The sequence below is a fragment of the Liolophura sinensis genome, chromosome 1, assembly GCF_032854445.1.
Source record: "Liolophura sinensis isolate JHLJ2023 chromosome 1, CUHK_Ljap_v2, whole genome shotgun sequence".
In the NCBI taxonomy this organism is placed as follows: domain Eukaryota; kingdom Metazoa; phylum Mollusca; class Polyplacophora; order Chitonida; family Chitonidae; genus Liolophura; species Liolophura sinensis.
Window position 1 is genome coordinate 5753681 of NC_088295.1, and position 27868 is coordinate 5781548.

At 43.0% G+C, this 27868-nt stretch overlaps 1 protein-coding gene across 1 annotated transcript; it reads right to left on the minus strand.

The window, feature by feature from the left end:
• Nucleotides 1–567: 567 nt before the first annotated feature.
• Nucleotides 568–27868, minus strand: LOC135473004 (fatty acid synthase-like). The gene is given in 30 exon segments (XM_064752774.1): nucleotides 568–1685; nucleotides 2888–3139; nucleotides 4181–4441; nucleotides 4859–4977; nucleotides 5303–5638; nucleotides 6017–6259; nucleotides 6419–6665; nucleotides 7439–7768; nucleotides 7993–8216; nucleotides 8546–8668; nucleotides 8944–9301; nucleotides 9796–10100; nucleotides 10759–10910; nucleotides 11074–11972; nucleotides 11974–12323; nucleotides 12989–13165; nucleotides 13367–13630; nucleotides 14035–14417; nucleotides 14774–15075; nucleotides 15339–15568; nucleotides 17013–17202; nucleotides 17372–17602; nucleotides 17845–18287; nucleotides 18490–18720; nucleotides 19276–19398; nucleotides 19612–19812; nucleotides 20202–20375; nucleotides 22873–23025; nucleotides 23253–23529; nucleotides 27780–27868. Coding segments are annotated over 29 exon segments (7659 nt in total). The 5' UTR covers nucleotides 23503–23529; nucleotides 27780–27868; the 3' UTR covers nucleotides 568–1577.

Sequence of the window (27868 nt, forward strand, 5' to 3'; positions counted from 1 at the left end):
TGTGTAAATTAACCACTGCATTTGCTGAACTACGGGCATAAAATTCAAGCAAGGTGAAATCGAACATTACAGGGAGGTTTACAGGATGGTGCTCGTGTCGAGTCCTACAACTATAATTTAAAACAAATTCCGGTTGAAAAGTGGGATTTCACAGATGAATTGTATCCCAAACCACTAGCCAGATATACTACTGCTACAACAAGTGCCTTTAAATTGGGCGAGATTGTACTGAGCTCAGTATGGATGATCTCATGCGGCAAAGCTGGGGATGAAACACATCTGTGGCATAAATGCACTTGACATTGCGTCAGGACATCTTTGGAATACGCGCCCCTGGTCACTGGCGGGGGTTAATTGGGGGGCAACTGAACACGGAGAATTTTCACGGAATCAATATGCTGTTTCCATTTTAAAGAGGGTGACTGTTTTAAACAGCCTTGCAGGATTCATGGACCGAGCGCTTAACTGGGGTTACTGGTAAATGACCAAGTACTGGTCCAGAAAACAGTGGCTATCAATATGGTGAGTATCTCTTCTAAATAAACCACAAAATCTAGACTTGCAGCACTGGCACAGATTTTATTTTGAAAATAAGGCAGACAAGGCAAGTAAATGTCAAAATAAATAAACTGATTCTTTAGAAGAACAAATAACGTGGACATCACACATGTATTCAGCACTAACAGTGAACAGGTGTTTTATCTGTAAAATGAAAAGATTTAAAGGAATGTTGTGTTGGCATAATTCACAGCGATGTAATGTTAATCCCGTTAATACAAAATATAACTACAAATTTTCATTGTAAACATAATTCATTAACAAAATGACACATTAAATAACACCATAGTCCAGCACTATTATGAAAATGCCATACAGAAAGCAATTTTGACAAGTATTCAGCACTAACAGTGAACGGGTGTTTTAAATACTCTGTAAAATGAAAAATTTAAAGGAATGATGTGTTGGCATAATTTACAGGGATGTAACAATCCCATTAATACAAAATATAACGACAAATTTTCATTGTAAACATAATTCATTAACAAAATGACACATTAAATAACACCACAGTCTAGCACTATTATGAAAATGCCATACAGAAAGCAATGTTGACATGTATGAGTATCACCGAGATGAACCGTGTATTGGTTTAGTTGGGTGTCATCCAGTCACCCTCAAAACTCCACTTTAAATAATGACGGGTACATTAACGCCTCTTGTTCAAAGATCACCGGGATGAAGCAAGTATTGTTGTAGATGGGTTTCACCAGTATTCCTCAAAATTCAATCATAAATCATGACAGGCACCTTAATGCCTCTGGCTCAAAGATCACGGGTCCATTTGGGTCACACCCAGTATCCCTCAGAGCTCCAGTAATGGTGGCAGGCAGCTTAAAGCCCTCCCCAAATGGGCCACTACTCTCAAAAGGACCACTGCTCCCCCATGGGCCAATGCACACACTGCTCCCCTAAGGGCCACTGTTCCAAAGGATCATTGCTTTATCACGTTCTAAAGGATCATTGCTCCATCAACAGAGTATTGGTTCAGTCTCTTTCCAGCCAACAAGTGTCAACTCTCAGAAGAGAGCTGTGATAATTTTGGCCACCTTCCTGCCATTTTCCCCCAGGATGAAGGAAGTATGGTCACCTTCCACAGTGTGCAGGGACAGAGAGCCTGTGCAGATCTGGACAAACAAAAAGAACAGTAGCAACATGTACTGGTCCATGCATACTACCCCATTTGCGGAACGTTTGGAATGCCATTGGTTTCACAATAGTACATTTTCTGTGCATATGTCACTGGAAAAGGCTTATATTTTAAGTTTGTCACTGGTGGGGTTAAAGGAGAAGAAAATTTTAACATCAAACAAATACCATTGAAAAGAGTATGCATTTTCTCGCAGGTACATGCCATACAAAATTCTAATATGTACCTCAAGTTGATAAATTATAAATAAGCCAGTGCCAAAATCTGTTGTGGGGGACACCATTTTTTCTAAGAACTAGTCCTGAAATCTTCTGTGTTAGGAGGAGAATTGCAGTAGGAAACTGCCGAAGTGCAGTTCGTACATTTCTGGTAGAACTCTTCTTCCCAGAAGATAGCGAACAGTACAGTTCATATTCCACTTGACGATCGGGAAACCATAATGTTGGACGTAGGTTCCGAGTTTACACAAACAAGTAAGCAGTTTTAACAACTCATTGGCTGAGAGGCAACACACCCCAGCGTACATTACAGGGTGTTAAATATGGAGGACGCGAAGGACTCTGCGATTTATGCAAGCTTTGCCGTTTTCAGGCTTTACGTGTATGGCGAGAAAAAATTGCAAAATTATGCAGCAGGTACAACCAGATAAAAAAGAAAGTGCTCTTTTCAGCCTATAGTGTCATTTTTTTTCTTCGCTGATCAGTTATGTCCTAGACGTGAAATTCCATGTTGATGCTCAAAGTGAACGGCTGTACTGACCAGGGCAGGTAACTGCACCATCGCTCTGCCGGTTTGGGACCATCCTAGATGCGAGAATCCATGTTGATGCTCAAAGCAAATGGGTGTACTAACAGCCTCGACATATGACAAGGGCAGGTAACTGCATCATTGTTCGACGGTTTGGGGCCATCTTTGACCAAACAAAATTTTGCCCTATTTAACCGAGCAATTTCTGACAACCTGCTGTAAATAAGTGATTACTCACGTCCCCATTCAAGAGCAAGGCCAGACAGGGCCCAGAATAATGGTTCCTAGGGAGAAACCCTAGGCTATCTGCAATCTTACAACCATAAAATTCAAACCTTGAGAGCATAAGTTTTTCACGACTATCACAACTGAATATGTGCAAAGGTGATGTATTCCTGCACTCTTAATTAAGTGTCGATGATGGTTGCTAACCTGTTTCAGACCATAGTCCTCTCCCAGGAGGCCAGACTCCGAGCTGGCAGACAGGGACTTGACAAGAGTCACCTGTCCGCTGTAAGACGAAGCTGGCTTGTACTTCTCTGCAATCACCAGCTTATTGTAGAAGGAGCGAATCGCCATCTCTACCTCTCCCTTGTCTGTGAATAGACCCAGGGCCATAAGCTTCTCCACAGCCACCTTCACACGACTGTCCAGGTCAGGCTGAGATAACAGCTCCTTTGTTAACTGAAAGAGACAAGGACATGCAACATTCCATGACACAGGTACATGTAACAAAACATCCCGAGCATCAGACTACTACAGCTGAGCAATAGTACAATACATGCATCAATCGCGTATTGACCATTCTATTCCAACAATCACTAAAATCAAACAATTCAGTTAAACAGCTACTTGGAATTAATTTGCATTCTTTCTTACTTGACTGACTTATCTAATACCATATTTCAGTTATTTTATCCTACAATCTTGTTCTGACCTCTAAAACTACATGGTTGACAATATGATCTTAGCCATACCTTCTTTTTTCACCATTATGTTCTCAAAACTAGGGATAAAGATTAAATTTAAAAAAAAAAAAAAGTTTTCTGATATAAAGTTTAACTTCAATGAAACTTTTCAGTGGCCCTATAACGTGGATGAATCAGCCAGAATAAAGCAAAATGTGTCACCTGAGAAAATTTCACATACTCGTTTATGCCCTTAATTACATGTAGCATGTTACAGCACTGTTATATGCGGACACAGCAGAGGGAATTGTTGATCCTGCGAATGTTCCTCTGAAATAACCGGCAAAAGTTGCTGTACTAGGGAATGTCTACTCAACACTATCCCATCCTATCTCGGTCCTCCCTTATACCTTGTACTTTGTAGCAAGACTGAAGCCAGACATACATTTGGTGCTAAAACGATATTTTCGTGTATAAGTCAGCAGAAATGACCAGTACCAGTTTTGAGCTAGGACATGCACTTGTTAGTAGCACTTCATATTTACACAGCCCACATCACAGCATGCCTTACGAAAGATCCACAGTACTTGCACTGCAGATGTAGACTGAACCAGTTGAGTCTATAAGTGTGGCCTGTGTGGGTGACCCCATAAACTTCGTCCTGGCATACATACCAAAGCTGACAAAAAAAGCTATGTTACATGCCCAAGTAGAACATGGCTGTTCAGACGCAGCTGATAACGTGTAGTGTGTGGTTTAACATGCAAACTGGTAAACAAATACTTCTGGCGATGTCTAACCTTGCTCTGGCGGTTACCTGAGGATAGTCTATGTCCATAAATTGCTGGACAAAGGCACACAATGCCTCAGACTCCGCCTCTGCTTCATTGGTCAGCTTGAGGCGGTACGTTTGAGTGTGTGCACTCACATACATGTGAGAGCCATCCAACAAAATCAGCTGATCTACTGCCTTACTGCCATTGGACGACAGCTGCAGGGCCATTTCTACGGCAACGCATGCTCCGTAGGAGTACCCAGCCAATCGATAAGGCCCTTCCGGTTGAACAGACTTTATGTGCTGTAAAAGAGGAAATGTCTAACATCAATGAAATCTTAAATTCAAAGTTTTCAGGGGGATTAAACACATAAAAGTCATTTTGGGAATAGCTTTAACCACAAAGCATTAAATGAACAGTTACTGAATTAGATTTTCTTATGTTTCAAGTTAACATATATATGATGGATAATATCCCCTCCCCCCCCCAACCCCCACCCCACCCCCCCACCCCCCCCCCCACCCCCCCACAAACAAAAGCAATTTTAGAAGCAAATACATGTCATAAAATGGTACTTCTGGTGCTGCACCTTACATTTTCACAGTTTGATTTTTGGGCTATGCAAGACTGTGCAAAATGAGCGCCTTAAGTATTTGCCCAATTTTAAGGTCATATTACTTTACTTGATTATATTTTGACAGCATCTGCTGGGTGCTTACATTCAGGTAGAAGGCAGCAAGCTCTTCCATGGAGGTCAAGGGAGCATCCAGTGTGCACTGTATACCATAGACGGGACAGGGGAGACAACTAGACATGGAGCTGTACACCTTGGCAACACCTGGGGAAGACAGATGTATTATAAAGCTGGAGCAAATGATAGAACATATCAACAATTGAGGATCAGCAGGTTCAAGAACTGCCAACTTCTTGTGTCTTGCATAAACAAATGTCTCACCTGAAGTTTGCTTCATAGCTTTGGACAGATTTTTACATGCGACTACATTTAGCAGCTCTCTACAGCCAAGTCACTTTCAAAGTTTTGACATCTTATCTTTTAGCAGGGGCAATTGATTTAAGGGGTCCATATGCAAGACTTTTTGTGGAATGTTACAGATTGCTCTTGTATATGTTTACTGTCAAGGCCACTTTGAGGAGTGACTTACCTTCGATTGGGTGCACTATGAAGAGAGGCTTGTGGGTGGGCTGACCCGTGTTGATTTGCACCACCACCTCTCTGGGCATGATTTGTCCTTTCTCGTGACGCTGCCATACTGGTGCCTCCTGTTTGGCTTTAGGCACAGTGCCTGGGGCATCTCCTCCCCCCATACCCTGTCCAATCCCCCGCAGAGCCTTCACACTCAGCTGACGTATCTCCCTCATGGTTAGTACTAGGTCATAGTCACGCTCTAAAGTTTGCTTCACTTCCACGCCCATCAGGGAGTCTAACCCCAGGTCCGCTAAGCTGGAGTCTGGGTTTAGTGAGCTGGGGTCCTTCACACCTGAACACACAAGAATGACCAGGTGAATATAACAGAAGCGAACACTTGTTTCAGAAACGTTATGTTTGGTTATCATGATCTGATGGCTGAATCGTCCTGGTTATGGACACCAACTCTTCTCACTTTATATTTTGTGTTTTTTCTCCTCAGTGCAGTTCCACCAAACAAGTTTCAGATTCCCTTCAATACAATAACCTGTGAATGTTGCTGATGACAACTCCTATCTTCAACCACACTGTGGCAGGTTTGTACAGTGTTTTACTTGGTAAGACGTCACAATACGAACATCCATTGTTTACAGACAAGACTGGAAAACTGCCAAATATGTGCAATAGCTACAGTCCACAATGAACAATTCTTACCACATTGTTTACTTACCCAGAATATGAGATATTGATTCCATGAGGTCAGCCTTGCCGGACTTGTCCGTCTGTGCACTGGCCTTCTCCGCTCCAACAAAGCAGGAGAGCACAGGGTTAGGCAGCTGTAGGAAGTGGTTGAGCGTGGCGAGACAAGAGGTCATCCGCTGGGGCACTGTGCCCCCGATCACTGCATCATTGCCCCCCATACTGTCCAGAATTATGCCCACATCTCCAATGGCTCCCCACTGAATTGCCAGACCTGTCAACGTAGGCATTTTAGCACTTTCATACTCAGAATCCATCGTCTCAATACAGGACACAATAGAAGTAATTGCCACTTTTAGTTTAGACGTACAATTTTTTAGTGGAGAAATGTGGTCAGGACAAAAACGATGTGTCCCAAAAACGATCCACTTACCTGAGAAGCCCTGTGCCCGTCGTCTCTCGCAGATCCGTTCCATCACTGAGTTGGCAAATCCGTAGTTAGCCTGACCCGCATTGCCCCGCCCACAACTAATTGAGGAGAAGACGACGAACCAATCCAGGCTGTCCTTACAGGTCTCCCTAGTAACCTGATCCAGGTGTAGTGTACCCTTGACTTTAGGCTGGCACACCTGGAGGAACTGCTCTTCTGTCTGGTTCTCCATCAGCCCATCTCTCAACACCTGGATAAAATATAATGGCTCAGGTGATAACAGTAGCAGGTGGCATTCAGCAGCTGGTGGACAGTACGATGTACTTGTATGCACATTAGTCAGAGTCATCATCAGACTTAATATCTGGTAAATTTTTACTGGCATCATTTCCAATACAAATAAGCAATTCCAATCATGGTGGCTGTTTTGTTTCAACACGCTTAACCGTGCAGGTCTGGGTGTGGTTCCAAAGTGACTGAGTGCTTATGGCTGAACATTGTGCTTAACAATTTTTCAGTCATATGACGAAGAGGGAGTCGTTAAAGTGCATGTACGTGTAGAGTGCCTCCTTGTTGCAGGACAGATTTCCACCACTCTTTTATCCAGTGTTGCTTCACTGAGATGACTTACCAATGGCAATAAGCCGCCTTGCCTGAGCCATGATGCTTATATGGTCAACCAGTCGTTCCACAATCCCCTTAACGCTGAATGCTGAAGAGGCTACAACTTCCTCTCAAGGTCTTCGGTGTAACACGACCCAGGACTGACTCTGGATTTACCACCCCTGAAGCCGACGCTCTACCAACTGAGCCATTGGGGCCAGTACCCTTTCAAAGTTTGATTACTGGCTATGATGATTAGCTATATATTTGTGTACAAAGGAAACCTGAACCTTTAGCATGCATGATTACTTGACAGTTGCAATCAAGTTATCCGATGATTACCCTGTGGGACAGGGCCCTAGAAAATAACTGCACTTCAACATAAAGATTTTAAACCCTCCAGACTTCCACTAAACTTACCACTGCCAGGTGAAATATTCCTCCCACTGGGCCAAGTGTTGCCGCCTCCTCACAGAGCAGTCTGGTGCCATCCAGAGTGCATATGTCTCGTGTGGACACCTGGACACCGATCCCACTCTCTCGCCACTGCCTCACACGGCGTGCCTGGTACCCAGAGCGAATCCCTGACCGAGAGGTAAGAACGAGGTGACGAGCCCCGCGCTCAACCAGCCATTGGGCCAACTCCAGTCCAAACCCACCCAAACCTCCAGTTATGATGTAAGACTTGTCTGGTGCGCAGTAACTCCGTGACAGAGCTCTGATTGGTTGGCATTCAGTATCATCCTGGACCTGTATCAACAGGGAAGAGATTTAGCCTCCATATAAACCACAGTTTGCCAGTAAATTTACCAGCGCTTCTCATCCAGCATTAGGCAACACAGTTAAACAAAGTTCAAACCAGGCAGCTTTAATGCAGAGCAACTTTCACCTCCAGGGAATAGCAAACGTTGTTTACCTGGGTCCAGATAGTAAACTGAAATTACAATATCATCAAGCATGCATCGCATGTTTACCTTTATAACCACTTTGCCAATATGTTTGCCTTGAGCCATAAATCTGAATGCCCCCTCAAGGTCATCTCTGCTGAAGGTCGTCGTTTTCAGTGGTCGGACGTGACCCTTCTTAATGCCGTCTGTCAACAAGGCCGAGACCACTTCCCAGTCTTTGTTACCCTCATCAAAGAGTGCATCCAAAAGAATGCCATGGAAACTGACATTTTTCAGGAAAAATGCCATACCTGTGAAATAGAGGGATGCCCATCAAGGATTCATCCATATGGCAGCTACCATATTTTTGAATTTCAGAAGTAGAGTGCCGATAAGTGTACACAGAGGACAAAATGAGGTAGTCATTTAGGAAACTTCCACTTTTACACATTAATCACAGAGTGAATGAGGTACACCTCTTGAGAAATGACCTGCTTAGTAACCAGCAAGTCTTACAAAGTTACATTGGTTATTTTGGAAATGACAGAAATTTGATAACTTGAATTAACTCATTAGCAACAACAGATGGTTGGTGAGGTATGATTTCCAGTTCACTCCCCTGAAACAATTAAGTACTCACCCAGAGAAGTGTTCTTTGAAAGGTCGTATTTCCCAATCTCCAGAAAACGACCGTGGGGGGAGAGGATTCTCAAACTGGCCTGGAGTTTGTCTTCCGCCAACGAGTTTAAAATCACATCTACACCTGCAAATTAACACAGACACGCATCATGTGTTTGCATCATGACAAACAATGTTGACCACCTCCTGTACGCAGGTGTTCTGAAACCAGACAAAATTATGAACCATGGTTGAAACAAAGTGTAAACAGCATAACTATCCCATCAAAGTCAAACAATATTTAGATTTAAGAATGTAAACTAATGAATTCTGAGATCTCTGAGTGTTAAAGATTCCCTTTCAAATTCTGGTGATCAGAATTGTTCCCCTGATCAGCTAAGTTCTGTGAGGCACTCTCACCTTTGCCCTTTGTGACCTTGAGGATGTCATACTGGAAGCTGAGGTCCCTGGAGTAACTGAAGTGGTCCTCTTTGAGCTGAGGGAACAGGCTGCAGAGATATTCCCTTTTTTTCTGGGAGCCCACTGTGGTGAACACTTCGCACCCATGATTAAGGGCCACTGAAATTGCCGCTTGCCCCACACCTCCACTCCCGGAGTGTATCAGGACCCGGTCCCCCTTCTGGATGCCGCCTCGTACCACCAAGGCATAGTATACTGTTGTGTAGACAACAGGGATTGACGCAGCCTCCTCCAATGTCCAGCTGTCTGGAACTGACCACAGAAACCGACGATCCACGTCAACTGTCGTGGCCAGACCCTACAAAATTCAAACAAATTAAAATGTATAATACAAATGTGTTTTTAAAAATTTGTTACACAGTTTATGAAAATTGAAATCCCACTTTTCAATGTCAATTTTCTTCATAATGATCACAATGCCACAAGAAACTAGTGTATCTGGTCCTGGGATCATAAAGCCATCTTAGACTTGAGTCAAAATTTCAATCATTAAATTTAAGATCACTTTGTGATCCCTGGACCTGATAAAATAAATCTATCCCTATAGTGCGATTTCGCAGCGCATGAATTTCATGTCTAAATCCTTACCTACTGACAAGTCGTATGAGGACCTACTAGACAGAAAAAGAAAAAAAAAAAAAAAAAGGGGGGGGGGGAGGATGAACAAGGTTCCATTTCAGGTTAAGTTTAAACAAAAAATGTAGTACTACCCTGCTGCACAAGGCCAACAGGTGACTACCTTTTTAACAATGCATACTGCAGCAATATGGAATCTGTAGAAAGCTTCATTACCTTAGCAGGCAGCAGCCCCATCACTCTCTCACCGCTGGAATTCTTTCCAGAAAATTCCATCCCCAGGATGCACTCTTGGCTGGCAAGGTCCCCTGGGATAGCATCAGGGGGTAGTTTGCCTGTAGCCAACATGATGTCGCGAAAGTTCAGGGAAGCGTAATGAACCGAACAGAGCTCTTTCTCCAGATGGTCAGCAGGTTTGAAGTGTTTTAGTGGAGACTCCAGCCAAGTCAGACTGGACAGGTCACCTCTGGTCAAAATGTTCACATAAGCATGCTTGGTAACCACTGTTGACTGCAGCGAGTCTGAAAGTCAAGTGATTCAAATATACTGCCCATCAGGCGCTGAATTCTCAGTGGTATGCTAGATGCCTACTAGAGTCATCAATGAATGTTCAGCCATTCCAATATCCACTGATGGTATAGTGTGACCGCTCTGGTCTGGATTAATACTGTGCTTAAGCTTTACCGTGATATTCCACCATTCTGAAGCACGAGCATTGTGGGATTATATCTTTTCGACCTATACTTACATGTTAAACCACTTTCCACTTCAGGGCTCAGATAGAATGAAGAACACTAAGGTTACAGCAAAAGTAGAAATATGCCAGCTGACTATATGCCTGCATGTACATGTGGTTCTACGGTACTATCACATTGATGTCTACAAATAATCAATTACTGAACTATATTAACGACTGCAAGAGCACTGTAAAACCAGATACATATATCTGCAATTTTTAGTACAGGAGGAAAGTCAGAAAAAAAAAAAAGAAAACCCAAAAGATTCCAGCAAGTCATTTGTGAACTTTCCAAGATCTAAAAAAAAAATCCATTTTCTATCAGAAAGACGACAGAATAAGCTCAACGAGTAGAGCTAGGATGGTGGAGAGTAAGTGATCCCCAAATGTCATGAAAGACGACCTTGACATAAACCAGACCACTGTATTATCTGAATAATAACCTTTATCAAGTGGCAAATGTCTGAAGGAGCCGAGGACTTCATTTTTGTATATGTTCATCAGTAGATCTTTCTTGGCCAGTTCAATGAATTCCTCCGTCGCCAGTGTCCATGATGACAGCAGAGGGCCAGTGGTGTCAGCACTGAAGATACATCTGCAAATCAAAACAGACAGAGAGATAATTTCTATTTTGCACATATTGCGAACTTAAAAGGATTTTAGGTGGAATATTTGACAGACAACTTTCTGAAATATTATCTAAATCTTTCAAAAATTTATTCAAGTTATTCATTAATTGTAATGAGCATTACACGTACCTTAGCCGATCTCCACCTGGTTCTTGATGTAAACAATTAACCATTCCCACAATGCCACTGTTCACCTCCTGGTCTACAAGAAGCCATAAGTTATCTCCCTTGGGCTTGCTCTGGAACTCCACTAACTGGGTCTTCACCATTTCCACCCAGCTACATTGCAGATCATTCACTGGCAGAAGTTTGGTGCCAGGACCCAGAGTGCAAGCTTTCCGACACAGAAACAGTGTGGACAACAAGTCATCTGATTTGTCAGCCACAATTTCTAGTCCAGCTTCAGCAATGAGCTTTCTCCAGCCATCCTGGGGCAGATATAACCCAAAACATTTCTCCGTGTCAAAATCCTGTAGCTCTTTCTGGAATATGTCGAGTGTGATGTAGGCTGAGAAATTCTCAGTGACTTCCTGTATCAGCAGGAAGCCATCCTCTTTCATCAGGGCGCACAGCTGGGCCAGGGCATTTGCTGGGTGGGCACATGTGTGAAGGCAGTTCGCAGCCATTACCAAGTCGTGGGTACCAATGTTTGTGGGTGCGGTCTCCATGGTGATGTCCCATTGGACAGCCTGCATGCCAAGTCCCTCTAACTCCTCTCTGTCCACCTTGTCCAAGGCATCTTCACAAAGGGTATAATCTAACTGTAGGAGCGGCTGGGTGTTGAGCTGTGGAAGTACCAGTCGGTACAAACCCCTCGCACCACCCACCTCCAGCAGCCGCAGTTTATGGGCTACCCTATTCTCCATGACCAGGTCCAAGCAGGTCTTCAGGGTGCGAGGATGGTGCAAGTTTGACAGCAGCCGGTCCTTGCACAGCTCACCAGCATGCTGCCGCAATGCAGTCTGTACATTGGCCGTCACATTATCTGGAGTCGAGTTGGAAAATATTTCCTCTAGGACAGACAAAAGAGCCTTCCCCTCCTCCATTTTTTCCCTTGTTCACCTGCTCCACTGTCTCCGCACCCAAACCATTCACCACGGCCTGCACTATGTCCTTGTTCACAAGTTTGATTCCATTGGTCTTGGCCAGCAGGTTCTTCAGGCCCTGCTTACTTAGTGCGATGCACTGTCGTACATAGTCTGCCAGGTCCTCTCCACCACTAGGGGGCACCACCTCCTTGTACGGGATGAAGGAGAACTCCTCCAGCACTGGGGAGTCCTGTAGCTGGCGTCGTGGCGCTACTGTGGCGTGCAGACCGTGGATCTCAACACCCCCGGCTACAGTTACATTGTAACAGCTGCTCACAAGAACCTTCACAACTGAAAAAAAGATATGTCACCTCTAAATGACGACCAATACACTATTGAAACCAACACACTTTGGATTGACAAAGATTTTTTTTATTATCTGATTGATGTTTTACGCCGTACTCCAGAATATTTCACTTATACGACGGCGGCCAGCATTATGGTGGGTGGAAACCAGGCAGAGCCCGGGGGAAACCCACGACAATCCGCATGGTTGCTGCCAGACCTGCCCACATACGGCCGGAGAGGAAGCCAGCATAAGCTGGACTTGAACTCACCGCATTGGTACGAGGCTCCTGGGTCATTACGCTGCGCTAGTGCGCTAACCAACTACAGACAGAAATAAGGAAATGAACAAATATCTTAGTATGTATGCTGCTGAATACCCGGAAGCCTGTAGAGTAAAACCAATCACTGATTTCACTGGTGTTTGACACCATTCAAGAATAAGCTCCTTCAGCACTGGAAACAGGGGTTGGAGGACTCAAACATTGACAGTAGCAAGAGGCGGATTTGAACTCCTGACCTCACTGGTCAAGGGCTTGTAATCTAAGCAGGGGAACTATAGACACTTGATTAGTGACAATTCTTCTGAGGAGAATCTACAGGAATAATATCAGTCTGGTTGACATTACTCTGTGTGTACATACAGGCTAGAAAGAAAGGACAATCCATACCTTCTTTCTCATTGACCGTGTAGGCCTTCTGGTTGTGCACTGTGGGGTCAATACGAATGGACTGAATACGAGTGGGCAGACGCAGACAACGATCCTCCTTACTCAGGATGGACATCTGTAGCATAGTGTCCAAAAAGGACACCCAATTCCCCGACCAGCCCAGCTCTCCGGTTGTACCTGAAGTCATTTGATAATAGCATAAAAACACTTCAGCTACTACACTGTAAAAATAGATGGCCTTGTGTGTTATCTTCAATGCATATTTTCCATTTAGAACCTTATGGCCAGATAAAAGGTCTTCTACATAGCAATAGCCTTTTGTTACGGATTACATCCATGCCAGCACACAGGATTTTTCATGCCACACTTTTAGTTTACCTAGATTGTCGGCCGAGTGGATACCCTTGAAGTCTGCAGCATAGTCATATCCTCGTAGTCTGAGCTCCTTGTAGATATCATCAGCACTGAGCCGGATGTGCTCTAATTGGTCGTTTCTCTCAGCCTCCACAGCTGCATGAAGTGGCAGGTCCAGCACCGTCTCCGTGGCAACCCTGGCTTTACCACTCACGGCCATGGAGTCATTCTCACGGATCTCAAACTCATTTGATGCAGCCATTATACTGACTTCTAATTTCACAGTACCTGAAAGTGAAAAAATGCACATAATCAAGACTATTCTGTGCAAAATCATGCAATGAACTATCAAATATCTTTCATAAAGAGGACAACCCAGGACATATCAACATTTATCTACTCATTTTATTTAGTGTGTTTTATACACACTGTAGAGTTCAGATTAAAATATCAGTGAATTTGGTGGGCGATTAAAACTGGGCAAAACAAAGAGGAAAATGTCACTCACTAAAAAGTATAAAAGAAAGGTGCATGGCAAACACTCAAACGTGTCAAGCCAAAACCAACCAAGACACCAATTTGACATAGATAACTTGAATGATCACAGGCGTTACTTGTGCGTTAATGCTATTTTTCAAACCAAAAACAAATTTTGAGTAAAGGGATAGCAGGCAAAAACCGCACTATCTTACCAGATTTGGGCAGTATGGTAGCTCTGTGAATAGAAACATCCTCAAACACTACAGGGAGGTTTTCATAACTCTGTCCAGCACGTTTTGCTAGAGCTCGCCAGACCAGCACCAAATAGCCGGTGGCTGGGAACAGAACACGCCCATCAATACAGTGACCAACCAGATAGCTGTCGGCTGAGTCTGGGGACGTGTCAATCTCAAACACACAATCGGCATGTTTGCCCCCGCCTCCTGCCATGAAGTCTGCGGGCTGGGGAACATTCCAGGTCTGGGTGTGGTCCCAACTCACTAGGGGGGAGATCATAGGGGTGCCCACTGGTACAGGGTAATCGACTGGGGCGTACAGTTTCAGGGGGTTCAGCCACATCCCATTCATGTAACACCTACAATCATGCCACAGGTGCGCAGTGAGAGAAATTCCTACCTATTAGTAAGCCAGTATGGCATTTGTCATAGCAACGTCCACTTAGAATTTGTCATAGCAACGTCCACTTAGAATATGCCATAGCAACAGCCACTTAAAATTTGTCACAGCAACAACCACTTAAAATTTGTCACAGCAACGTCCACTTAGAATATGTCATAGCAACAGCCACTTAAAATTTGTCTATTTAGTCAGAAAATATTATCAAAGGATTTCAAAACTGCTTACAAAAGCTTTCCCTTGGTGAAACATTTGAACAACTTTTTCTACAAAAAAGGAATACAGTCTGTACGGAGGAGTTCTTCAAAGGCTTACTTTCCCAGGCTGGCAAAGAAGAAATCCTGGTTGTTAGGGTTTCCCCTCTTCATAAGTCCTGTGAATGTGCAGCTCTGGTTGAGGGAACGTTTGAGGATGGCCTGCAGGAGACAGTGGGGGGCAATCTCCACCACAATGGCGTTGGCTGGCACATGTTTCAAGGCCTCCTGAAATAGCACTGGACTCACTAGGTTGTTCACGTGATACTCCGGGGACGAAAAGCGAGCCAGGTCTGTGTCCCAGCGAGATTCTGGGATAGAACTGCTAACCCAGCGACCTGTTCGCAGCTTGGGCTTGATCACCTGAAAAAGTACATGTATAACAATCTCTCAATTCGGCCATCTTTAATGGCACTGCTTAAACGAACCATGTCTGTATCATAGTATCATTGACCAATATCATAGCAACACACTTCCTCTCCAACCGTCACCAACCATATTCAGGAAATTCAGGCAAAGATTCCAAAAATGTTACATCACAAATATCTGGCTTATGTTGGAAAGCCATACAAGGGCATATTTCACACAGAAAAATTTTCCTGTTTTCACCCGAGAGGTTTGCCTACCTTATCGAGTGCTGTCTTCAGTGTGGATGCAATAGCAGCCATGTAGTGAGAATGGAATGCTACACCAGCACTCTGAACCTCCTTGGCAAATATCCCCTTCTCTTTCAACTCCTTGACAAAAGTTTTCACCAGCTCTGCAGGGCCTGAGATCGTCACGGTGTCCTCGGCATTGTGACAGGCTGCTACAACCCCCTGGGGACACATGTCCTTAGCTTCCTCCCACGTCAACCCTACAGGTACAGGAACAGACAGTAAACCTCACTGTATTTATTTGATGGGTGGTTTTTGCTGTACTCACGAATATTTTAATTTGATGACGGCCAGCATTATTGTCTGAAGAAAGCGGGCGGAACCTTCACTACCATCCGTAGGTAGCTGGAAAACCTTCCCACATACGACCAGAGACAAGGACATTATGAGCTAACTTTGAAACCTCACTAAGGTTATTTCATGCTGAACAAATTGTGGATATAAAAGGTACGGTACACAACATCAATCATAATGAAAGTTAACCTCTGCCAAACTTGGCTATCACGCAGCTCTGGCCAGCCCTAGTGTCCTACCATGCAGTGCATTCTTTTCCCAAAGCAACATGTTTTTTTTTGTTACTTCAAAGTGCCAGGATTACACACAATTTGAAAAATGTGGGATGAAGTGTCCTAAGCACCTGACCTGGATCTCTTCTCCATCACACTCATCCTGGGACACGATCTAACATGTCTAACAAATGCTTACCCACATCAGCCATTCCCACTGGGAGTAGCTTACACATGACCTGGATCCCTTCTCCATCATCAGGCTCATCCAGGGATATGATCTAACATGTCAAACAAATGCTTACCCACATCGACCATTCCCCCTGAGAGTAGCTTACACATGACCTGGATCCCTTCTCCATCATCAGGCTCATCCTGGGACAACGATCTAACATGTCTAACAAATGCTTACCCACATCGACCATTCCCCCTTGGAGTAGCTTACACATGACCTGGATCCCTTCTCCATCATCAGGCTCATCCCGGGATATGATCTAACATGTCTAACAAATGCTTACCCACATCGACCATTCCCCCTGAGAGTAGCTTAAACATGACCTGGATCCCTTCATTATCAGGCTCATCCAGGGACATGATCTAACATGTCTAACAAATGCTTACCCACATCGACCATTCCTCCTGGGAGTAGCTTACACATGACCTGGATCCCTTCATCAGGCTCATCCAGGGATATGATCTAACATGTCTAACAAATGCTTACCCACATCGACCATTCCCCCTGGGAGTAGCTTACACATGACCTGGATCCCTTCTCCATCATCAGGCTCATCCAGGGATATGATCTAACATGTCTAACAAATGCTTACCCACAGCAGCCATTCCTCCTGGGAGTAGCTTACACATGACCTGGATCCCTTCATCAGGCTCATCCAGGGATATGATCTAACATGTCTAACAAATGCTTACCCACATCGACCATTCTCCCTGGGAGTAGCTTACACATGACCTGGATCCCTTCTCCATCATCAGGCTCATCCAGGGATATGATCTAACATGTCTAACAAATGCTTACCCACAGCAGCCATTCTCCCTGGGAGCAGACCCTGGAAACCTTCATCTTATATGTAAGCTTATCCAGGGACATGGTCTAAAATGTCCAATACATGTAACTACTGACCCACAGCAGCCATTCCCCCTGGGGGTAGTTTAGCCTCCTGGATACATCGCCCTCTCCAGTATGCCGCAAGGACCGTTTCCTCTGCAGTTAGGGAGCCATCCGCATATCCACATCCCAACTCCCCAACCGAGTGCCCGACAATCCCGTCTGGTACGATCTCCATAGCCATAAGCATGTCCACTAGCGCCACCTGCACCAGGAACAAGAACACACCTGAAGGCACTTGGCAAAACACTGTCAGCTGAAGTCTTCATCACAAAGCTCTTAAGCACAGTAGCTATATATTTCGCAAATAAAATTTGTTACTTTACACTTTATAATATTTTTTTTTTTTATGCGTACAATTTGCACATGCGTACCTGTATGGCTGCAATTCCAACAAAGGAGTGTACAGTACTGTCAAACACAGAGCTGTCACCAGTCATGATCAGGTCGTACAGGTTCAGACTGTATGGTTTAAGGGCGGCATCAGACCGCATGATGGACTCGTAGAATCCCTTAATCTGCATCATGCTGCGACCCATCCCATGCCACTGGGTGCCCATCCCGGCAAACACAAACCAGACAGGTCTCTTCTCTGGGGGGCACTTCTGTTAACAGTAAAGTGCACAGATTATCACCTACCTTAATACAGAAGTGTGTACACAAAGTCAGAACTGCATGAGAGAGTTTGATTTTCAATAAATTTCTGTCAAGATGATTTTCGATTTAAACAGGGCTTAAAAATACTAAGGCCATCAAAATGTCGCTGTTAATTACATGTTTGTCAAACTGCTATTTAAATGTGAAATTGATCAGTGCCTAAATTTTGCCATGGCTATCCAGGACTAACCTGAGCCTCCTGTAGTGGCGTATCTGTGTTGAGGACTGCATAACCTCTGTATGGCTGAGAACTGGGTACGATCGATGCGCTCTCAGTCAGCAATGCCTGCAATTCTACATTTTGAGGCTGCTGCGTCATCAGCACAAGGATTTTATCCAACCCTTCCTGCGTGCGCGAGGAACAAATAAACAGTCGCTTTTTGTCTGCAGCTTCATGCATGGGCTGGTCAGCTTTACGATTATTTGACTTTAGAATGGCATGCACATTTGTCCCTCCAAATCCAAAAGAGTTTATGGCCACAAGCCCACCGTTCCAGGGAGTAGGCTTGCTCACCACCTTCAGACGGTTATCAACCAAGGCGGGAATGTCTGGGTTAGGTTCCTGGAAGTGAAGATTGGCCGGGATGACCCTATCCTCCATAGCAATCACCACCTTGGCTAGGGCGGCAAGGCCTGAAAAATAATGTACACCTCACGTTTAATTATCCAGTACAGGCAGCCAAGAAGGTGCATATATTACAATTTTTCCAAAAGGTTCCTGTAAGACCAAATAACTACAGGTAAATTCCACCATCAACAGAAATTTCAAGCGTACCACCAGATGAATTCACTAGTCATTGATGAGAATGTGCTCATCACTAGCCCTTACACGCACCTGAAGCAGGCTCTGGATGCCCCATGTTGGATTTGGTTGAGCCAATCAGCAGTGGCCCCTCCCGGCCAGGACAGAAGACATCAGCGATGCTGTTCACCTCCTGGGGATCACCAGCTTTAGTTCCTGTCCCGTGAGCCTCTACGTACTGCACCTCAGCTGGATGCACACCCGATTCAGCATATACCTCCTTCACCAGCTTCTTCTGCTGCTCCCCCGACGGGAAAAGAATACCTGTAACACATGGAAAAACACCCATCAGAAGTTTGTCTGCTTGGGTATTATTGTCAACCAAAAATGTGAAACCAACCTCATAGAGGTACATATGTGTATTCAGTGGCTTTGTCAAGAAGGGTTTCAGGTTTCAGCCCAAAACTGTAATCCAAATTAAACTTGAAATGAATCAAAGTCAAACAAGTTTGACCAGGGATTCTGTGCAGTGGTAGTACAATTTCAGCCTGGTTTGAGCATCCCGTTCCTAATATCGTTCTTTGTAACGAAGATTTAAGTTTTGGAATAGTCTAGGTGGCTTTGTGAAACAAGCCTCAAGCATCTTGAAGTCAAAACACTCTTACAACCATACCATTTTACATTAATTTATTTATCTGAGTGGTGTTTTATGACGAAGTAACATATTTCACTTACACAAGCGCAGCCAGCATTATGGTGGGAAAAAAATTCATCTGCAAGTTGCTGAAAGACATTCCCAAGCACAGCCAGAGAGGAAGCCATCACAGTCTTATATTCAATTCCAATTCCATTTCCATTTCCTACAATGTACATATTTACCTTGTTCTTTGTTGCCATCTGCATTGTTTTTAGAATGTAACAGCGTGGAGTAGACCCGTTTGGCTTCTAGCCTCTTCTGTAGGAGGATGACAACTATCCCTTCACTCCTGCAGTAGCCATTACCTGCCGACACAAGTGACAACGTCAAGGAATGAACAATTATGGTACTTTGACAACATTTCAGCCATATTGTGGCCACCAGTGAACGATCAGTAACTGGGTGCAGTAACTTCATCGTCAGAAAAGTAGGAAAAAAACATTAACACAGAAACAAATAGTCCAATTTCTCTGCCTATAAATGTCACAAGATGAGAAAGAAAATGTTTAAAAGCTCACCTGAACTGTCAAATGATTTACAGGCCCCATCAGGAGAAAGCATTCCCAGCTTCATGAACTGTAGGGCCGTCTGAGGTTTGAGGCAGAGACTTGAGCCTCCCACGATGGCGGCATCGCACAGGCCAAGCCGAATGTTGAGTAACGCCTGGTCTAGGGCAAGTAGACTGGAAGAACAGGCTGTATCCATGGTGAAACTGGGACCTGTCAAGCGGGGTAAAGATATTACAAGTGTTGCTTAAATAACATTCTTTGTGGTAACTTTATGTCCTCAAAAACTGGAAAGCCAAGTCCACGGTGCAGAGCAATTCTTGTGTCACCTGGGTGGCTTTATGCAAATGGTACAGCAGGCCTCTTCATCTATTTTGTTCTTTCACAAGTCGAGAGTAAAATATTTTTTTTCCGTTCACAAGTGGAGAGTGAAATAAGAAATAACAGGCAACTCAATTTATTAGCTGAGGAATGAAGCTGAGCAGCACTGTAAAATCGAAAATCTGTATTAAACTATACTGTTTTTATTTTTTTTTTTCAAATTAACAAATTGCATATGACTGGAAACAAGCCTTCAAGCTTGCAGTAGATGAGGAGCTGACCTTTGAAGTCAAAGAAGAAGGAGAGCCTGTTGGCAAACATTGCCCTCTGACAACCAGTCATACAGTAACCCACAGTCTTCTCCGGGTCTGTGGACCATGCCTCATGGGCTTCCGAGGCACTTGCCCCAATAAACACACCTGTACGAGATCCCCGCACTGACTGGGGGTTCATACCTGCAAAACAAACTTGTTGATGTGAACCTGTTGACTCTTGACACCATGATAAATCATACTTTAACTCCCAACATATGCAGGTAGCCATTGCTATGACAAAATAGAAAACTTTATTTCTTGAAAACATCTCTGCAGAAATATGCATTATTCTGTGCAGACTGGCAAAATTATACTTTTTATGAAGCCTTAAAAGTGGCCAACTCAATCAATCTAGTTCTCTGAAATGGAATTAAACATGTGCCTAAACTGCAATGAAAGTTACCATATGCAAAACAGTTGAGGAAATGTGTATATTTGCACCTGATGAAATTTTCTAACCTACACAAAACATTCAGAAACTAGAGCCCAAGGGGTGTGAAATGGGTCTATTGCTCTTCTTCTAACTTCTCACAGTAAGAAAAAAGTTCATGTTGGCAAGAACATGAAAAAAAACAAACAAAAAAAAAACAAAAAACAAAAAAAACAAACAGAAAAAAAACCCAAACAAAGGCTGATCACAAATGAACAAGAGCACAGTGGAGTGAGTGAGTGAGAGCTTGAGGTTTAACGTCGTACTCAACAATGACGACGAAGGAATCATTAGGGTGCACGTACGTGTAATGTGCCTCCTTGTTGCAGGACGGATTTCCACCGCTCTTTTATTTAGTGCTGCTTCACTGAGACGACTTACCGAAGGCAAGTAAGCCGCCCCGCCCGAGCCATTATACTGATACGGGTCAACCAGTCGTTGCACTATCCCCTTCATGCTGAATGCCAAGCGAGGAAGTTACAACTTCCTCTTTTAAAGTCTTAGGTGTGACTCGATCAAGGATTGATCCTGGATCTACCGGTCCCGAAGCGGACGCTCTACCAACTGTGCTATCCGGGCCGGTAAGAGCACAGTGGAAGACTAGATGTAAATCGTTTTAGTATAGATTTAAGAATGCTGACTACCGGTACTTAAAGAGAGTACGAATGATAACAAAATCAGTCATCAATTGAACAGTCTTCATCCAAGATTTTTTTTCATAACAGTTCACTGGTTTCTACCTTTAGCTCACTGCGTGCAACATTGTCATCAATGGACATAGCCCCTAGAACATATTCGCAAGAAAAATCACGATAAAGAAAAAAACAAAAACAACTTACCAGAGAAAAAATTCAACCATTGTTTCAATATTAGGACAAGAAAGGAAGACAGTACATTTTTTCTCGGTTTTTAAGACAAATTGTCATCTGTCAACATGGTGACTCATTTAAGTATATCGAACTTAAAGTACAGGATTGTCATAAGAAGTACGTCATCTTGAGTGTTTCTCTTTCAAACTGTGAGCTTGTCAAGACTATGGCCACAAGCACGAGTCAAAAAATAAGGTATGTCATCTTGAGTGCTTCACTTTCGAACTGTGAGCTTGTCGAGACTATGGCCACAAGCAAAAGTCAAAAAATAAGGTTAGTAAGCGATAATTATTAATTTATGTACAATTGTTCATGTAAACTTTAACAATCAAATCTTTGCAAAACTTACATTGTACATACTTCTCAGCAACTGCTGACTGTTGTAAAACTTTAATTGCATAATGGCTTGGTGCCATCACGCAGACAAAAAAATCACCTACTGGCCAGAATCACCAAAAGGTCAAACAATCACGTGAATGTTGCACAGTTACTGGCCAACACCGCGGACATTAAAATGTGTTTAAGAAACACACACTCGCAACTAGCTAATCTGTTCAATGTTTATTGATCTTTTTTTTGGAACTATACCCAAATGTTCATCGAATAGCAAATGTAATTAAGAGCCCATTCCACAAAATGCCATTCAAAAACTTTGTATAATAAGTTTGTTGGCATTCACACAGTTGAAGAGATCAACTATTGGGCAGGGACCCAAGGGGTCAAGGTCAAATGGCACAAGGTCCAAAGTCTGACAACTTACACATTACAGCCACGGGTATTCTGCAGCTATTTCCACCATTTTCACGACTACCTGAGTGCTCGATAGGCGCAAGGTAAGCCTAAATACAATGAGGAACGGTTAAATACACTCATATAGGTAACTTTACAAGGTAAATCTTTTTGCTATGTACACGCTACCACAGGCAATCACAGTACCAATCGGTATGTGAGATTTACCGTCACCACCCTCAAAACAGCGCAGCGCATTTGATAACCTTTCTTGAGATAATATTAAAAGGATAATAAATGAAAGCATGATTCCAAACCTAATTACAATTTTTATTTAATGCATAATCATTACATATAAATCCAAACAAAACAACGAAGCAAACATCACGAAAGGAAGGTAACATTTGACCATAACACACAGTCTATTTCGTTAGGTGCACAGAAACGGCATACTTGGGTGAAACTATTTCTTCACATTTTTTCATGCCTCTGTAATGGGCCTCAGGCGATTCTCGCCAATAGACCCATGAAAAGGTTGAGAAAACATATGAAGTCTATACATCTAATTCGTACATGACATGTCTGAACACTGCTTGACAGCCTGACAAACCTGCATCCATGATCGCCTCGTATGCAACCTCCAGTAGTAGTCTCAACTGCGGGTCCATCGCATCAGCCTGCTTTGGATTTACTCCAAAGAAGGAACAATCAAACTTTGTAATATCTTTCAATTTTCCACTACGTGTGGGAAGTCCATGCAGTCCTGGAAAATAAAAATTAGGTAAAAAATGTTTAGTGATATTTGCACAGGTTTACAAGAATTAGTACTTGTGAAATTTACAACGAAGACTGGATTCAAAATCTGATGAATAAAAATATATAATTTGTGCTATGACAATACACACCACTGGTATTGTATTTCCATAAGCAGTTGATTGAGACATGTTCCAGGTAGACGGAACATCTGTGGGCAATCAGTCCCATATTTACCTGGTTCCCATCTCCGTCCATCATCGGTCACCATGTCTTCACCCTTTACCAGGTGCTCTCGAAACTCAGCCATGTTATCAGACTCTGGGAGTCTGCAAGAGATGCCGCTGATGACCACCTCATCTTGGTACTTCCATTGGTTGGTTGTGGGCAGAGCTCCAGTGAGAGGCGGAACTGTGGCAGGAGGGCCTGTGCTTGGGGGGAAACCACTCTCCTCCAGAGAGAGCCCGTTGCTGACCTGAGCAGGCATACCCGGCTCTGTTCACCTGTCTATACACTGTCAAAGAAACAAAATACGTTTAAGGCTTGATTACAATTTAATTTGAGTAAATATCAGGAATTATTTACTGGATTGTTTCTTAACACCATACTGGCGAATGTTTCAATTATACGAGTGCCTGACATTAACATCAACTTCTGACAAGTATACCAGTGACTGACATTAACATCAACTTCTGACAAGTATACCAGTGACTGACATTAACATCAACTTCTGACAAGTATACCAGTGACTGACATTAACATCAACTTCTGACAAGTATACCAGTGACTGGCATTAACATCAACTTCTGACAAGTATACCAGTGACTGGCATTAACATCAACTTCTGACAAGTATACCAGTGACTGGCATTAACATCAACTTCTGACAAGTATACCAGTGACTGGCATTAACATCAACTTCTGACAAGTATACCAGTGACTGACATTAACATCAACTTCTGACAAGTATACCAGTGACTGACATTAACATCAACTTCTGACAAGTATACCAGTGACTGACATTTAACATCAACTTCTGACAAGTATACCAGTGACTGACATTTAACATCAACTTCTGACAAGTATAGCAGTGACTGACATTAACATCAACTTCTGACAAGTATACCAGTGACTGACATTAACATCAACTTCTGACAAGTATACCAGTGACTGACATTAACATCAACTTCTGACAAGTATACCAGTGACTGACATTTAACATCAACTTCTAACAAGTATACCAGTGACTGACATCAACATCAACTTCTAACAAGTATACCAGTGACTGACATTAACATCAACTTCTGACAAGTATATCAGCGACTGACATTAACATCAACTTCTGACAAGTATAGCAGTGACTGACATTAACATCAACTTCTGACACGTATACCAGTGACTGACATTAACATCAACTCCTGACAAGTATACGTGAAAATGATCGAATTCTGTAATAAAGAATTGCCTTTGAAAAATGCGGTTGACTTTATGAAATTTCCAAAATCGACCAATTTTCTGTTTGCGCAGGCCCATTAGCGCTCAACTGGACCTGAAAATTAATCCTTCGGCCCGATTACTGGGATAGTGTGTGCAAAATTTCATTACGATCTGGTACATATTACAGTAGCTATCAAACAACGTTTTGGGGGGAACTTATTTTTGTTGCTTTGTTTACATATAAGTAGGAGTGTTTATCTTTGCAGCGTGCAGCAGTTGATACATGCTGAAATTATTTCTTACAAATGTAACAGGGTGATATATAAGCGCTATCTGTATGTACCTATGGGTTGGAGGGAATTGCTCTTTCGTCTAGCGGTAAAAGCGAATACTCCAAACTTAATTATCGCTGGTTCAAATTCCCAACTGGCAAGCCCAGCCACACATACCCACTGGCTGTGGATATATGCAGAAATTATTTGTTATATACCTAGCGGCTACATCAAGTCTGTTACCTGTATGAATATAGAACTAGTCATAAAGTTGTATTTAAATTTGTTGCACGTGTACTTAAAGATGGTCCTAGCATTATATTCACTTCAGCAGTAGCACTCAAGGTAAAATTGTGGGGTCTTCTTTGTTCAGCGGGTTGATTAAAATTAATATTATCAGTTACATTTGGTTGTGGGTAAGTAAAACAGCAATGGGTACTGTATGCCAGCAGAAACTAATGATCTGCTGATAAATGTTATATGGGTTATATGGGGTTACTTAACTGCACTTAGATCATGTAAGGTAGTTATGCGTGCAGTGCATTATTACAAAATTACTATTTACTGATATACACATGCTAATGAAACACATCTCAGCACCAGGTCTTTAGTTGGATCATTTAAATTCTCACGTCTTTTATAGCACAAATTCGACTATGTCAAATTTATGGTTTCTTCATATTCATGTTGGATCACATTTCACGGGAAAGTTCAGGGACAAATTTCACAGGCAACTGGTACTCTGAACCATTTCATTCATGTTGTGTTTACCATAAGAATGTTTGATTTTTACTCTTCAAGCATTTGTAATTTCTCCTTTATGAACCATTATGTGCTCTTCAGCAGCTGTGGATACAAGACAGGTATTGGTCATTATATACCAAGCGACATGGTACATGTATATGGCCACTCCATAAACATAATGTACTTTTGATTTGGAGACCACTGGAGACCATTGTCGCCCCTATACATAGAGCAACTTACCTTAAGCAATCTGGCAAACAGGAAGTGACCAACTCCAGCAGAATCATGCGTCTTAAGAGTACATCTAGAGAGAAAAGGTCGGGTAACTGACAGTCTGAGGTGCACCTACACATAGGCTCTCACAGAATAACCAAGCTGGCTAACAGCAGGCCTTTATATACCATGACCTGATGGCTTCATACAGACACCCTGCCCAGAATACAACAGGAGAGAGCTGCCAACCAATAGAGGCCAGGTCCTCACCATGTACAACATGCAAATAACACAGGGGTGGCTATCCACAAAGCACAGCCTGACCCTGCCCTGAGCATATGTACTGTAAAAGAGTACAAGCCACAAGCAGAAGCCCCAGTTGATAGTAAAATGAAGTCTGGATCACATGATAGTAGCATGTTCATCTCTCCCAAGGTACACCCCCTCTACCCCTCACCTCCTCTTCCAGGACAGACCTTCACTATCTGTCTCCTGGATTCTTTAGACGGCTGGGGGGGGGGGGGGGGGGGGGTTGGAGACACAGGCATACAACATTAGACTTCTGGTATTCAACATACAGGTGTACACATAAACTCTCTATGTAAACACTTGTTATTATAATGTTATTATTATGACAGCTTGTTTTCTGTACACTCTACATGCCTGTCAATTTATTTCTGGTCCCATCACCCAACTGATGGTCCCACTGCTGACATCAGGATCTGTTCATGTAAATTTTACATGAAGGTCACACTGCCCTGATCAAATTACCAGAACCAATAGAATGTATCTCACACCAACACCAGTTCATAAAATCAAGACTGAGGATGACACCGTGACTCTCCCCCCCCCCCACCCCCCCACACCCCCCAACCACCAACAATCACCATTTCCCATCTAGCCAGTTTATTTTAGACCTTTTATGTCGATCACTTTCTGAAGTGGAACAACAATATGAAGGCAACTGTTTACTCTCACTGAGAATAATCTTTATCCAGCTTGAGTGTATTAACTGAATCTGAAAAACTGTTAACTGTCTATCAACAGATTTGTTTGCTTACTCTGTAATTCAATCCATTTCATATACTTACATGTTGCATCTTGACACACAAGGTATCATTTTCATCTGGCCATTGAAGTGTTGTTTAAATTGCCATCTGTGAAAGTTCTCATTCTGAATCATGCATGAATATTTTATTACATGAAGCCTATAGCAATTAATACTTAACACTATTACCACACATTCTACACTGCATGGCACTAATAAAATAATATGATATAGATAAAAGTCATATTCCATTCTCCTATTTGCTGTACAAGTATATCTTGCATAACTGAAACACACACTCTGTTTTGTTCAGAAGATGAAATCGTTATGTGCATGCCCCTGCATGCATCTAACGGTTGATATTCACCCAACTGTTACCCTTCATGATATTGTCAGCGTAGGCAACATGTACACCTCACAAACTGGCCAGACCATAATTAACAAAGCTCAGTTGAGCGTGCAGAATGATACTTTCCCACAAGGTGTGCAGATTTGCCTACCGATACAGTTGGCCTACACACTTGATGAAAATGAAAACGGTATTATTATTTTGCCATGCACTAGCTATTAAAAAAAAGTAGGCCTTTGCTATGTTTGTCCCAGCATTAAGCCACTCAGGTCATCTCTGAGGTACAGTTGACCAACATGTGCACATACTGGGCACTAGCTCCCCATACATGTACATCTAACTGGGAACAAGAGCGGCGAAGGGCGCCCTTCATGTATGTATCCAATAATTCAACCCTCGAATGTTGAAACCTTAATAAATATGCCGTACTTGCATGATTCTAGTCTAGATCTCAGAAACATACCGTTGAGACCGTTGATTTTGTCACTGTACACGTGCTTTGTGGACGCGGCGCATATTACTACAGGAGACGCATCAGTATATTTATGTCTGTACCTGGATGTCAACACTGTAGATTCGGCGGGGTTATTGAGTTCACTATGCAGACAACGCCGACATCTTTATGACGGCTCTGCACATAATCAACGAGACCAGATTGTCCCGATAAATTCGGACAACTAAGGTCACGTTAATCGAGCTTACCTTAATCTTTCCTCATCCGAGATTTGTCTGTGGCTTATTGTGGAGATATGTCGCGTGAAAAATGAATGAAGTCACTGAGTCGTGCAGGT